The sequence below is a fragment of the Theobroma cacao genome, chromosome 9 (genome assembly GCF_000208745.1).
Source record: "Theobroma cacao cultivar B97-61/B2 chromosome 9, Criollo_cocoa_genome_V2, whole genome shotgun sequence".
NCBI classification, from domain to species: domain Eukaryota; kingdom Viridiplantae; phylum Streptophyta; class Magnoliopsida; order Malvales; family Malvaceae; genus Theobroma; species Theobroma cacao.
The window spans coordinates 11,161,913-11,174,080 of NC_030858.1; the positions used below are offsets into that span (position 1 = coordinate 11,161,913).

The 12,168-nt window shown below is 34.0% G+C and overlaps 2 protein-coding genes and 1 pseudogene across 2 annotated transcripts; 1 reads left to right on the forward strand and 2 right to left on the reverse strand.

Moving 5' to 3' along the window:
* Window positions 1,369-6,407, reverse strand: LOC18589190 (ADP-ribosylation factor 1). Its single transcript, XM_018128287.1, has 8 exons — window positions 6,042-6,407; window positions 5,880-5,918; window positions 5,642-5,704; window positions 4,811-4,829; window positions 3,496-3,607; window positions 2,922-2,969; window positions 2,319-2,449; window positions 1,369-1,771 (listed from the first exon to the last, which is right to left on the reverse strand). Exons 1-8 carry the CDS (start codon window positions 6,142-6,144, stop codon window positions 1,738-1,740), a joined length of 549 nt encoding a protein of 182 aa, XP_017983776.1. The 5' UTR covers window positions 6,145-6,407; the 3' UTR covers window positions 1,369-1,737.
* Window positions 7,870-8,997, forward strand: LOC18589191 (annotated as a pseudogene).
* Window positions 9,021-10,517, reverse strand: LOC18589192 (uncharacterized protein At4g14100). Its single transcript, XM_007014054.2, has 2 exons — window positions 9,916-10,517; window positions 9,021-9,370 (listed from the first exon to the last, which is right to left on the reverse strand). The coding sequence occupies exons 1-2, from the start codon at window positions 10,376-10,378 to the stop codon at window positions 9,270-9,272; spliced, it is 564 nt and encodes a 187-aa protein (XP_007014116.2). The 5' UTR covers window positions 10,379-10,517; the 3' UTR covers window positions 9,021-9,269.

The following is a 12,168-nucleotide window of genomic DNA, read 5'->3' on the forward strand; positions in this document are numbered from 1 at the left end:
TTTTTTCCTCTTCTGAACTTGATGAATCACTATTAGACCATGTTGTTGCCACCATTGCTTTTTTTGGTTTTTTCATTTTCTTTGAGGTTTCCTCTTTGAGTAATGGTCATTCTTATCTAAAATGTCCTAGTTTTTTGCATTCAAAACACACCATCTCATCTTTCCTACTGAAATCACCTTTGTTCTTGTTTTTCTAAGAGGGATCTTGATCTGTCTTGTAATTTTTTCTTCCAAACTTTCTGTCTTTTTGTCCCATTAGCTTTCTAAATCATTTGGCCATTATGGCTTGCTCTTCATCATCTTCACTTGATAGCTCTTCTAATTCCTCAAGTAAACTAATCTTGAGTGCCAAATTTTTCTTCTTCTCTTTGGCTTCTTTCTTTTCCTCCTTTTCTTCTTCTTTCACTTCAAGTTCATGTGTAAAGAGTGAGTCACAAATGTCATCAAGTATGATCACATTGAGATCTTTGACCTCTCAAATAGCTGTGACTTTAGGTTTCTAGCTCTTGGGAAGACATCTAAGTAATCATTTTACTAACTCATGTTCAAGAATGGTTTTACCAAGTTGATTGTGTTTGTTTATAATATTGGTAAACCTATCAAACATGGTAGTGACATTTTTAACTTGTTCCATTTTTAACATTTCATAATTATGGGTAAGGTAATTTTAAACTTCTTTATCTATGATGTCCCTCATGAATGACTTTAAGTTCTTTCCAAATCTTTTTAGCTGTTGTGCAGCTAAATATTTTGTTGAATTCTAAAAGAGAAAGTGCACAATGAACCGGAAACTATTAAGATTTAGAAAATTCAACCCAACCCAACCCAAATCTAATTCTACTTGTCAAATTGCCAAAATGCATAGTTGACAATTTAATTTTTTTTTTAAGATAGTTGAGAGTTTAATTAATGACCTAATAAAATCCAAAAATGATAAACAAAAGAAAAATTAGAGTTTAGATACAAAGAGAATCATCAATTTAATTAAATCAATCATTTTGACTTTTTAGCTTTTTATTACAATCAATTAAATTCTCATACAATTATTTACATTCAATTAAACCCTTATGTCAATGAAAAACATGAACAACTCATTTTCTATTAAAACCTTGTGCCAATGAAAAGCCTGCACGCCAACTCCTTTTACAAATTAAGACAAAAATGTCACGTTAAATTGATTGTCATGTGATAAAAAAGCAACGGAGAGAAACAAAAGTAGAGCACATCAATTTCCATGTGGGTAATTGCCCACGTCAACATTGTCACGTGGCAAAAAAAACAGAACACGCTGCCATTTAGCTAACAAAGGCTACTATTTTCATCCACATAGAGATTTAATTACGTGAAAATAATTGCCCGAGAACTCAATTGATTGTGATAAAAAAGTGGAAACTCAAGTGTTAGATTTAATTAAGTTCAGGGACTTCTTTTATATTTAAGCCAACAAATAAGCATTAACAGGTCCATGCCGCATGTCCGACTCGGAAAGTTCTGAAGTGGGGAAGGGGAAGGTACAAAATGTAAGAAAATTAAGACTAAAATGATTACCGCTAACAAAAATTTTACATGTATACCAGAGGTTTACCCAAAAAATCAAAGCAGAAAATTCAGGAAGGTCAATTGACAACAATGCCCACGACTCAAAGTTCCATCGGATCATACCAAGCAAACACCGTTCCCCATTCCTCCCTCTGGCCTGATCACATAGCAGCAAGCTTTGTTTCTTCACACCAAGAGTTAGCCACTTCCAGATTTAAGTGTATTACTCAACCTACAATGATGACAAATGAATTCCTTTACGACTTAAAAACAATTATTTACATTCAAAGAGAGAAATTGAAAAAGCTTCAGTTTTGTTTCTATTGATATTGCTACTTGTGCTAACTAGTTCAGTGGATTTCATTAAGTCATCAATCCTCAGAGGCCAAAACATATCTCCTAAAGGTGAACATAATGAAACAGACCATCACAAGAGCAAGTAGCTATTTACAGGCCTTATTACCTTCTTGATGGCATGGTAGTGTTCATGAACTAATCAATGTGCATAAACAATGACTCAAAACTCAATTAGTGTTTTAAAAAGATAATTGTTCAAGCAGTGGATAGATTTACTCGAAACTTCTTTCTATTATTGAAAACATGCACAGAACATGGACATACTGAAGTTTGAAGTTGTTAATAAATTCATGAAAAAAAAAATCATCATAGCATAGGCTGCAAAGTGAGCAATTTGTAATTGCTGAATTTTATGGATTCGAGGGGCAATTTTGCCAAGAAAATTCAAGTATAACATGAATTAGAAGTGACACAAATCTTACCAGTCCAAGCCTTCAAAAAGACCTTCCCCTTTTATTGCTGAAGTTTTAAAGATAGCCCATTGGCGGTTTTTTATCTTGTGTAACTCCAAAGCCTCAGTCACTGCAGCATCATCAAGTGCACCTGGAAGATCCTGTATAAACCAAAAACATGACATAAATAATTACAAGAAAAAATCATAAATAAAAAATAGTCAGAGTGGCTTACAATCTTTGATCACTGAATCAAACAGTCATTCCTCTTTTTTTGGCTAAATATTTTTAACATTGTACTTGGCAACTTAAATTTGAAATAAAGGATTTGGATTACAAATTTAGTACTATTAATTTGAGCAATAGAATTCATAGAACAATGATATTCATAACTACTTTAAACATAATGCGTACAATCATCCTCAGAATGAGTATAGCAAACAAAATCCAAATTCAGTCTCAAATTTATGCTCCCAATGAAGCATAAGAAACTGCATATCACTTCCTTTTGCATAGGCACATTCAATAAGGGCTTCTAATACCATGCACATAATCAGCTTTCTCTCAATGTCACACATAAGAAAAGCAAAATATTAGTTCTACAGTAGCCCCAAGAAAAAGAATGGCACCAACCTGCTTGTTCGCAAAAATAAGAACTACTGCTCCTTTTAGCTCCTCCTCCTGAAAAAGACTCAGACTTGAAACTATTCAAGAAGAAGCAAGATAAAATATATAAACAAGCATTGACAAATAAATAGAACAATGTAAACTATTCAAAGAGGTTGGCTTTATTTCCTTTCATGGGAGATGAGAAAAAGATTAAGAAGTCCTTTGAATCTGCATTGACATAACTAAATTAAATACAGAAAAGGCAAAAGTAATACAGCAAGGCTATAAGTCTATAACAACCTGAACTACCATTTAAAAATTGAAGTAAATTCTGTAAGTAAAATAACATTCAGGGGAGAGAAAGGCGAGGGCAGAAAGACAATAGAGAGTTTTCATACATCATTCTTTCTTTTTGTCAAACTTCTAAGATCCAACAGTTCCTACATTGGACCTCGAACCTTACAGGGCAATGATTTAAATGTTATCTTCACAGCACGGAATATTTCTAAGATGGATCATAGCCAGAGCATAGGATGTTTTACAGAGAAAGGCTACTACAGCACAGCCAATATGATGAAATAAATCTTAATGAGTTTACCTCCAAGATTGCATGAAATTCTTCTTTAGCAATCACCAGCCTATCAGTATCACTTGAATCAACAACATAGATTATAGCCTGAGTATTTGGAAAGTAGCATCTCCAATATGGCCTGTAGTGCAAAAGGAAATAAGAAACTAGGCTGGTGGTCTATTGCTGGGAGCACTATTTGATTAAGTGAATATAGAGAAACAACATAAGTCACATGCTAAAAATCACATAGAATGAGCAATCTTTTTGTCTGGCACGAATACACCATAGGATGCAAAATATTATTTTATTTCACAAATTTTAGACATTAAAATAACCTGGAATAATGCTAATCAATAACATCACAATTCCTAATTACAAGAGTGGTATAAAGAGAATAATTCCATTAACACAATATTGAAATGCCATGACAGACTCAAAATTAGTTTGCTGTAAAAGTAAGAAAGAAAAACACAAAGCCATTTATAAAAACATTTAAATGTTAATAAACCATAGCCATAAAGCAAGGTTCAGATTGTACGGTAAAAGCAGTCTTTTATATTCTCTCTCTCTCTCTCTCTCGTGAATAGACACACAGAGTGATTAAGGTAGTTTAGTCTAACTTGCAGCTTTTTAAAGATCTTCATTCCAGATATTTTTAGCAATAATTGATTCAATTAAATTTAACAGAAAAATAAATCTATAAATATCCAACCACGCATGTCCTGCATTCGCTTCAAGTGGCAGCATAAGTATAAAGGGAAGCACTCCACAATACCAATAAAATTCATTGCTAGCTTTGTCCCAATCTGGATGTCCATTTTCTTTTGGAATGTCTCACAACTTTGTCCTCTTTCTATTTGTAAACCCTAACACTTATTTTTTTCCATACATCACATTAATTTTGATTAAATTACCTTTTTGATCACTTAACTTTTCCAGACTTTCTGTTTTGATCACCCAACTTTGAAAAATAATGTTAAGGTCACCAACATTTATAAGGTGTTATTATTTTGGTCACTTCGTCGTTAAAAGATAACAAATCTTCCACATGGCATTCCATGTTAGCTGCTTTGCCACGCATAAATAAAAAATTAAAAGAGAAGAACTAAAATTTTTTCCTCATCATGTGGCAGAGTAGCTAGGGTGGATTGTGGTGTGGAATTATAAGGGAGAGGTCTATTATCTTTTAATGGCTTAGTAACAAAAACATTAACACTTAAAAACCTTGGTGATCAAAACATTATTTTTCTAAGTTGGGTGACAAAAACAGCTGCTTGTACACAAAATGCAAATAATATAATGTAAGAAATAAAGAAAAACGTTGCATGTTTAGAAAAGTTACCTAATACTAGTCTGTCCACCTGCATCAGTAAATGATAAAGATGTTATCAGGACAAGAAGGCAGACATCACTTATGTTCTGAACAATTAAATGGCTAAAAATAATAAAAGAATGCAAAATTACCGAACAAGATATTCAATTTCAGTTTAATGCTAAGGGATTAAAATTCCATGACTAGATAATTTTATTTTAACAAGGTTCAATGGCTTTGAATAATGGCAAATTAGCATCAGAAAAGAAAAACCTATTCAATGTAGGTTTGCAGAAATAAAGCTTGGATTGGCAGCCAAAGGAAAGTTTTATTTGTTCTGGTTTCTCTTAAGTTTTGAGACAGATGTCTCAAATAAGTAAATTTTATTTCATCCAGCTTTAACAAAGTAATGCTCTGATTATAAATTGTCGTCAGTTCTCTGAATATGCTTCAACTTGTTACTTACTATGCTGGTTTCTCAGATGAGAAACTTAGAACAGATACATAAAGATATTGACAAAAGGCAAAAGAATCATGTAAATTGTGGATTGAAAGCCAGATCCAGCTACTTTATGCTATTGAGGTTAAGGTAACATAAGTATTAATTATCTCCAGTCAAAGCTTTGATATAAAAAACTATGAAGCTTCAAATTCTTGGAATAGTAACTGTTTCACCATAAGTTTTGACAATTAGGGTGTTTTTTAGTTAATTTGAATATACATTTGATGCAAAATTTTCTCATTTATTCTACCTTAAACAATCAAATCGATATGAAAATATAATCAAATTGGCAGGACATTGCTATAACAACTCTACTATACATGTTAAAAATCTAGATCAGGAAGTACTGGTAGGCATACCTAAATCCCAAACTTGAAATTTGATGTTATTGTACTGTACTGTTTCCACATTAAATCCAATTGCTGCGCCATGCAGAAGAAAACAAATCAAAAAGCAATTCTTAAATATAAAAGAAACCTCTGATTTGCAGTGCAAATCTTAACTTCTCTACTTTTAGTCATAACAGCATATCAAATGCTGAGTAATTTCTTTTCTCAAACATAAAGAAACAGAGAAAATGGAAAAAGGAAGACTAACTTGGAATTGTGGAGACAACTTCACCCATCTGAAGCCGATCTGCAACCAAAAAACCCAAAACGAAAAGCACAAAATAATCAAAAAATAGAAAATACCCATTTCATAAATCCTGATATTAAAATGGGTGTCACTTAAAAACATAAAAAGGATGAGAAACTATACAAAGAATGGTGGTTTTGCCAGCATTGTCGAGGCCGAGAACAAGGATCCGAGCCTCCTTGTTTCCAAAGAGGGAAGAGAACATTCTTGTAAAAAGTATACCCATCTCGTTAAATACAAATAAAATTACTCTCTCAGTGCATGAATTTGGATCAGATCTGCGAAGCAGCACCCCTTCGATTTTCCTCCCTGCACAAAAGGAGAGAGCCTGTTTGCAAGAGGAGTTGGGATTTCGTGAGGGGCTGAAATGAGAATTCGACAAGTAGAGGGGAGAGAATTGCAAAGGCTGAAACTATCCCCGGTTTTTTTTTTGTTGCTGGTGTTTTTCTAATATATTCCTGGGAATGGAATCGAATCGAAATGGAGACAAAATAGAGAGAAGAAAGAAAAGCAACGAAACAATGGGTGGAATTCTGTGCGGTGATGGAACAGCCGCAGCCAATACATGATTGGGCCACGTGGTTCCTTAGGAAGTCGTAGGATTTCGCAAATTGCTGACGCGATGACGTCTAGCCTGGGGCGGTTGATTTTGGGAGGGAAAAATAACGGCCGCATAAGCATATGCAAAACCTACAAAATATTTAATTATAGTGCTTAAATGATAAAAATGTTGACGCTATTCAATCTTTTAGATTGGATTTGTTTCTCCTCCATTGGTCTGCTAGATCGATGGTATGCAATAATTAAGGAGAAAAAGAAATATAAACAACATATGAACTACGTGCTTAATGATTGGTCACAACCAAAAAACGATCTTTAGTGTATCATCTGATGGTTTTTACGAAGCTCGACCATGCAGAGTTAACCATTTACTCCTAACATTAGGATAAAGATGGATGGATGTTCAGGGTTTTCTCAGGACTGGTCATGATGAATTTCAGGTCAAGCAATGAGTAGCTCTGGAATCTGGACATTGCTCATGCTAGCCGAGAATGCAACTATTTTCTTTGGTTCCTCATTGACATTTTCACATATGTGTTTTAATTTATCCTCTTTTCACTCTTCAAAAATATCATGTTTTTTTCAATTCTGATTCTGAGTCGCATGTGTGGAATTGGATTGAGATTATACTAATTTATGAGTGCAAGTCTACTGTATGTAAATGAACACATGGTGAATCAGAATTTTCCACCCATCCTTTCCCATTGGAAATTAAGATACTGCCATGTATGGATAGCCATTTAATAGGATACCATTTTTCACTTTCTTTTTGTCCTTGGCATCTAATTGTTACATTACATAAAAGTTAATTTGTAATAATATCTATATTATTTTAATAAACTTTTGAATTTTAATCTATATATACACAATTATGAGATGGCTCTATGGACTTAAATAATAACATATAAATACTATACATTGATGATATATCAAATATAAATTTATATTAAATTACATAATTGAAGTAATTCTCTACTTTAACTCATAATTTAAACCTAATACTTTCAAATTGATTGTGAACAAAATTTATAACAATTAATGTTGCATTTTGCATATATTAATCTGAAAAGAAAAGGAGAAAGGAATATGTATCATGCGAATGAGGTGTGAAGCAACGTTTCTTGAATTTCACAAATATTGAAGTCGAGCCCAATTGCATCACCCTCTTAAATTTCCATTTTCCAACAAGGTTTTATCCTCTTATCCGTGAATAACTATTGCAAATTTTGTCTAAAAGTCCACGGTTTATGCAACTAATTGCGGGAAAGTAACTTTTGTTTGTTGAAATTTTATGTTATTACAAAAGATTATCTCCATTGATCCTTCGTAATGAATGTTATACATTGAGTGGGATTTAAAATGCAAAAGATATTAGGTTTATGTTGGAAAAGTTACAAATGCATGAACATTCTCAATTACTTGTACCATGAGCTCAATTAAATGTTCGGTTAAGCCTAGCTACCAATTAGAGTGTATAGGGCTTAATTTTAAACCTAATTACATACGAGTATAGGATACCAATGACTAATCACGTACCACGATTTTGGCAACCTTGATTCATATCCGCTAATTACCCTCCCTTTTAAAGCCATATATATGCCAACCTTGGAAAGGACATTAACGAGAGCCACTCTTTCAGCTTTTGCATCATGGGCTCTTTTAAATACCTCTCATGCTGCTTTTCTTTCTAATCACCTTCTTCTTCACCTCGACTCAGGCTGCCACTTTTGAGATCCGAAATCAGTGCCCTTCACAGTATGGGCAGCAGCAGTTCGTGGTGGAGGTCGCCAAGTCAACCGAAGCCAAGCATGGACGATAAACGTGAGGCCCGGAACAGCACAAGCTCGAATATGGGCTTGAACCAAGTGTACCTTCGACTCATCAGGTCGTAGCCGGTGAGAAACAGGTTATTGCAATGGGCTCCTACAATGCCAGGCTTGTTGTTCACCCCCAAACACGCTCGCTGAATATGCTTTAAATCAGTTCAACAGCCTGGACTTTTTCGACATCTGGCTTGTTGATGGGTTCAATGTTCCTATGGACTATAGCCCAATATCTGGGGGGTGCCGTGGAATCAGATGCAGTACTGATATCAATGGGCAGTGCCCAAACCTGCTTAGAGACCCAGGTGGGTGCAATCCATGCACGGTTTTGAAGGCCGACCGATATTGTTGAAACTCAGGGACTTGTAGGCCAACAGAATACTCCGGGTTTTACAAGCAGAGATGCCTTGACGTTGTAGCTACCCCAAGGATGAAGCACCTTCACGCCTGTCCTGGTGGAACCAACTACAGGGTCATCTTTTGTCCCTGAAGCAGCTTTGAGCAAAGTTAATGCGCCCTCTCTTTCTTCTGATTAATTTATGCTTAGAATAACGTTGCAGGCTTGCAAAGAATAAATGTTTCTAAGGGTCAAGTTTCTCATAATAAAGTTTATGCTAACTGATTTTACATTTGTTTTTGAGGAAATGAATTAAAAAAAAAGACTGCAATCTTTCGATGAAGGAACCAAAAGAAAATAAAAGACACCACTTATACAATAAAACTTAATAATTTGACTAAGATTTTACTCTCAAACAATTGGCAACTCCATTTTACAATTATAATATTCTAGCCTTTCAATCTATGCCGGTTTGTATTTTGGATCTAAGAAAAGCTTATCACAGTGCCTTACAGTTCCTTTAAACACCATACAAGCAGATTCATCACCAATGGAGCATAGGCATGAACTTTCCTCTTTCCAGCAGCTGATAGAATATCTCAATCTATATATAATCTATACTTTTGTAGTTCAGACATCTTTTTGGGCAGTGAAACAATAATCAGGTGCTTGGACGGTTGAATCTGGCAGAGTTGCACCAACTTCAAATGTCATCACGTGCGTTATTATTCCTGAAAAATTTTCCTGCTACTGAGTCTATATATATTTATATATATATACACACACATATATTGCATAACTGTAAAAGAAACATGCATATACGTTAAGAGCTGTGCCGCAAACCTGCAATTATTTAATCTATGATTTCTAGTTTCAGCGGTGAAGTCAAAAATTTTACAAAACCGAATCAAATGAATTATTTGTAATAAATATATATAATTTTTTTATCTGGACCGAATGAAATTTTATTATTAACATTTATGTATTCATAAATTTGGTTTGGCTAGTTGGGCTGCCCGATTTAATTATATGTAGAAAGAGAAAACTGTCTTAAAATTTTCTTCTTTATCAAGGAAAATCTCTCTGGCCATGAAAAATAAGAAAGTAAAATCCCTGAATGCTTATACAACCAACGTTTGCATTGTCATAACAAAGTGCATGTAAGTATTTATAAAAAAAATTTTCCCAAAAAAAATTAAATGAAAAGAGAATTGCACCTAATCACTTTTCAAAATTGAAACTGATCTCATATAAGAAAGAAATAAGAATCTCGTACCATCATAGAAATCCCATCGAACTGGCCTCTTAGTAGCAACATCTTCATAGTACCAGATAAAATCCACTTTCTCCCACACATTACAAAGGAACCCATCCTTGACTTCAGTCCCCAAATAATTAGCTCCATCAAGAAAATCAGGCCTGGGAATTCCAACCCCAAAATCAACGGTCTCGCATGTGCCATTCGTGCCTAGAGTGTAGTAAAACGAAGTGCCATTGTTCCACTCTATATCGTACATAAACACCCCAAGCTGCTTCTGCTGCAGGTTAACATTGCGGCCTTTTGGCCAGTCATACCAGAGGTCAGTGATTTGGTGACCCCCGGAGTACAGAGTCATGCAAAGAAGTGCGTGGAATTGTTCAGGCCATGGTGTTGGGTCAGGCCATTCAACTGAAGGATTTATAGATTGCAGAAATATTATTGACGACGTTACGCACAAAAGGAAGTTTTTCAGCCTCATCTCACTTGGGACTTTTTCCTTGTTGAGCCAGATAAGATTCTTTGTTTTTGTTGTTTGCTTTTCTATGCAATTTTGACAAAGGGATCATAAAGTTTCCCAAAAACAAAAAAAAAAAGGGGAAGGAGGATGAGAATGGATTAAGATAACGGGTGTAACTTGTGTAAGCTTAAATTAGTGGTTGGAAATTTGTCGGCAGAATGGCTATGTTTGGGGGGTAAACAAGTAAATTAAGTTCAACACAGGGGCCCTCATCATTTTCTTGGGAAGAGATTGGTAAAGGCCCAAACAGAATACTAACTGGAAGCCCATAATTAAAAAGGTGCACAACCATATTTTGTTTCAAAATGGACTTGATATATTTACCAAACAATTAAAATGGGAGCATATAAATCTAACGTCTAACATCTAACATAAAAGATACAATGAAAGTTAAGGTACAAGTGATGACAGGAAGTTTTAACTTTTTTAATGATATTGTTGACATTTGGTGGATAAAATTTGGGATGAATTATAGGGAAATGAAGGATAGAGAACTAAGATAAAAAGGGATTACAACAAATGTTAACTATTTATGCCATTTTAGTGGAGGTGACATTGACCCTTAGTAAAAGTGTGCCATTTTAATGAAGGTGACATTGAACCTTATCAAATGTGAACAGCTAGTGAGGGCCACCTTTAGGCTTCTCTAAATGGCTCAAACTTAGTGAGGGTCAAAAATTGCTTTCTTCTAATTCTTCACCTTTAAAAGCAGTCATTGCTCGACTTCATTAATCGTTGTCTTTAACAAGAGTTGTGACCCCTTCTAAAATAGTAAAGAATTTATCCTAACAAGAATATATATATTATTATTTATTAACTTTATTGATGTCTATAAACTATATACATTTATTATACTTATTCCATACAAATTATTAATAAATATCATTCATCATAAAACAAATTATTATGCATAAGCTTGTCAAAAAAAATTATTGCACAAAAAACAAGCATTCTCATTTATAAATTAATTCTTGAAGTTAAAGAATACAAATATGAACTTTGATATATCAATTCTTGAAATAAAAAACACAACTAATTTTCTTAACACCTTGCTAACTATGCTCTTTTTTGGCATTTCTTTTCTTCATAAACTCACTTGGTTGTCAATTTTCATCAATATGTTAATATAATCCTTCATCTTTAACACTGCAAATTCTTTACAAGATTGAGACTTTGCATTTGTCTTGTTTTGTCAAAGCCTTGAAACTCTTTCATAAGCTTGTCCTAGGCTTCTTTTGCGAACTCGCAAGTCATTATCCTAGTGAAGATTCCATCTGTCACTACACAATGAATGTATGACAATACCTTGGTTTTGTTAGCCACCTTCTCACTATGCTATTTAATTTGAGCTATTATGGGGTTAGCTCTAAATGTATAAGGTTCTTTTATTTGCAAAACAACTTCTTATAGATCAAATGCTCAAAGGTAGGTATTTATTGACCAAATGAAAAATTTTTTGCATTGAAGATGTGAGGTGTTTGGTGTGTGAAGTTGGTTAAGACCATTTGCAAGGTTTCAATTTATAGTATGAAGAGGTTATTCTACAAGTTTGGTGAAGGCTAAGGTGTTGTTTTTAACTCCTTTAAGATTAGTGTAGCTCTGATACCATGTTGTAGATAATGCATCAAGCAAATAGGCTATTATCTTTAGTTCCTTGTTATCTTATCAGGGAAAACATAGGTTATACTTAGTATGCTTTATTCATTTTGTACCAAGAAAATAGAATCTTACCCTTGGTTCAAATATAATCA

Excerpts from the sequence above, each read along its gene's own strand:
- LOC18589190 (XM_018128287.1), bottom strand. The coding sequence starts at position 6,144 with ATGGGTATACTTTTTACAAGAATGTTCTCTTCCCTCTTTGGAAACAAG. Across the intron at positions 2,970-3,495 it reads AATTTCATGCAATCTTGGAG|GAGGAGGAGCTAAAAGGAGC; the intron begins GTAAACTCATTA and ends AGTCTTTTTCAG. Across the intron at positions 2,450-2,921 it reads TTATTTTTGCGAACAAGCAG|GATCTTCCAGGTGCACTTGA; the intron begins GTTGGTGCCATT and ends TGGTTTATACAG.
- LOC18589192 (XM_007014054.2), bottom strand. The coding sequence starts at position 10,378 with ATGAGGCTGAAAAACTTCCTTTTGTGCGTAACGTCGTCAATAATATTT. Across the intron at positions 9,371-9,915 it reads TCGATGGGATTTCTATGATG|GAATAATAACGCACGTGATG; the intron begins GTACGAGATTCT and ends AAAATTTTTCAG.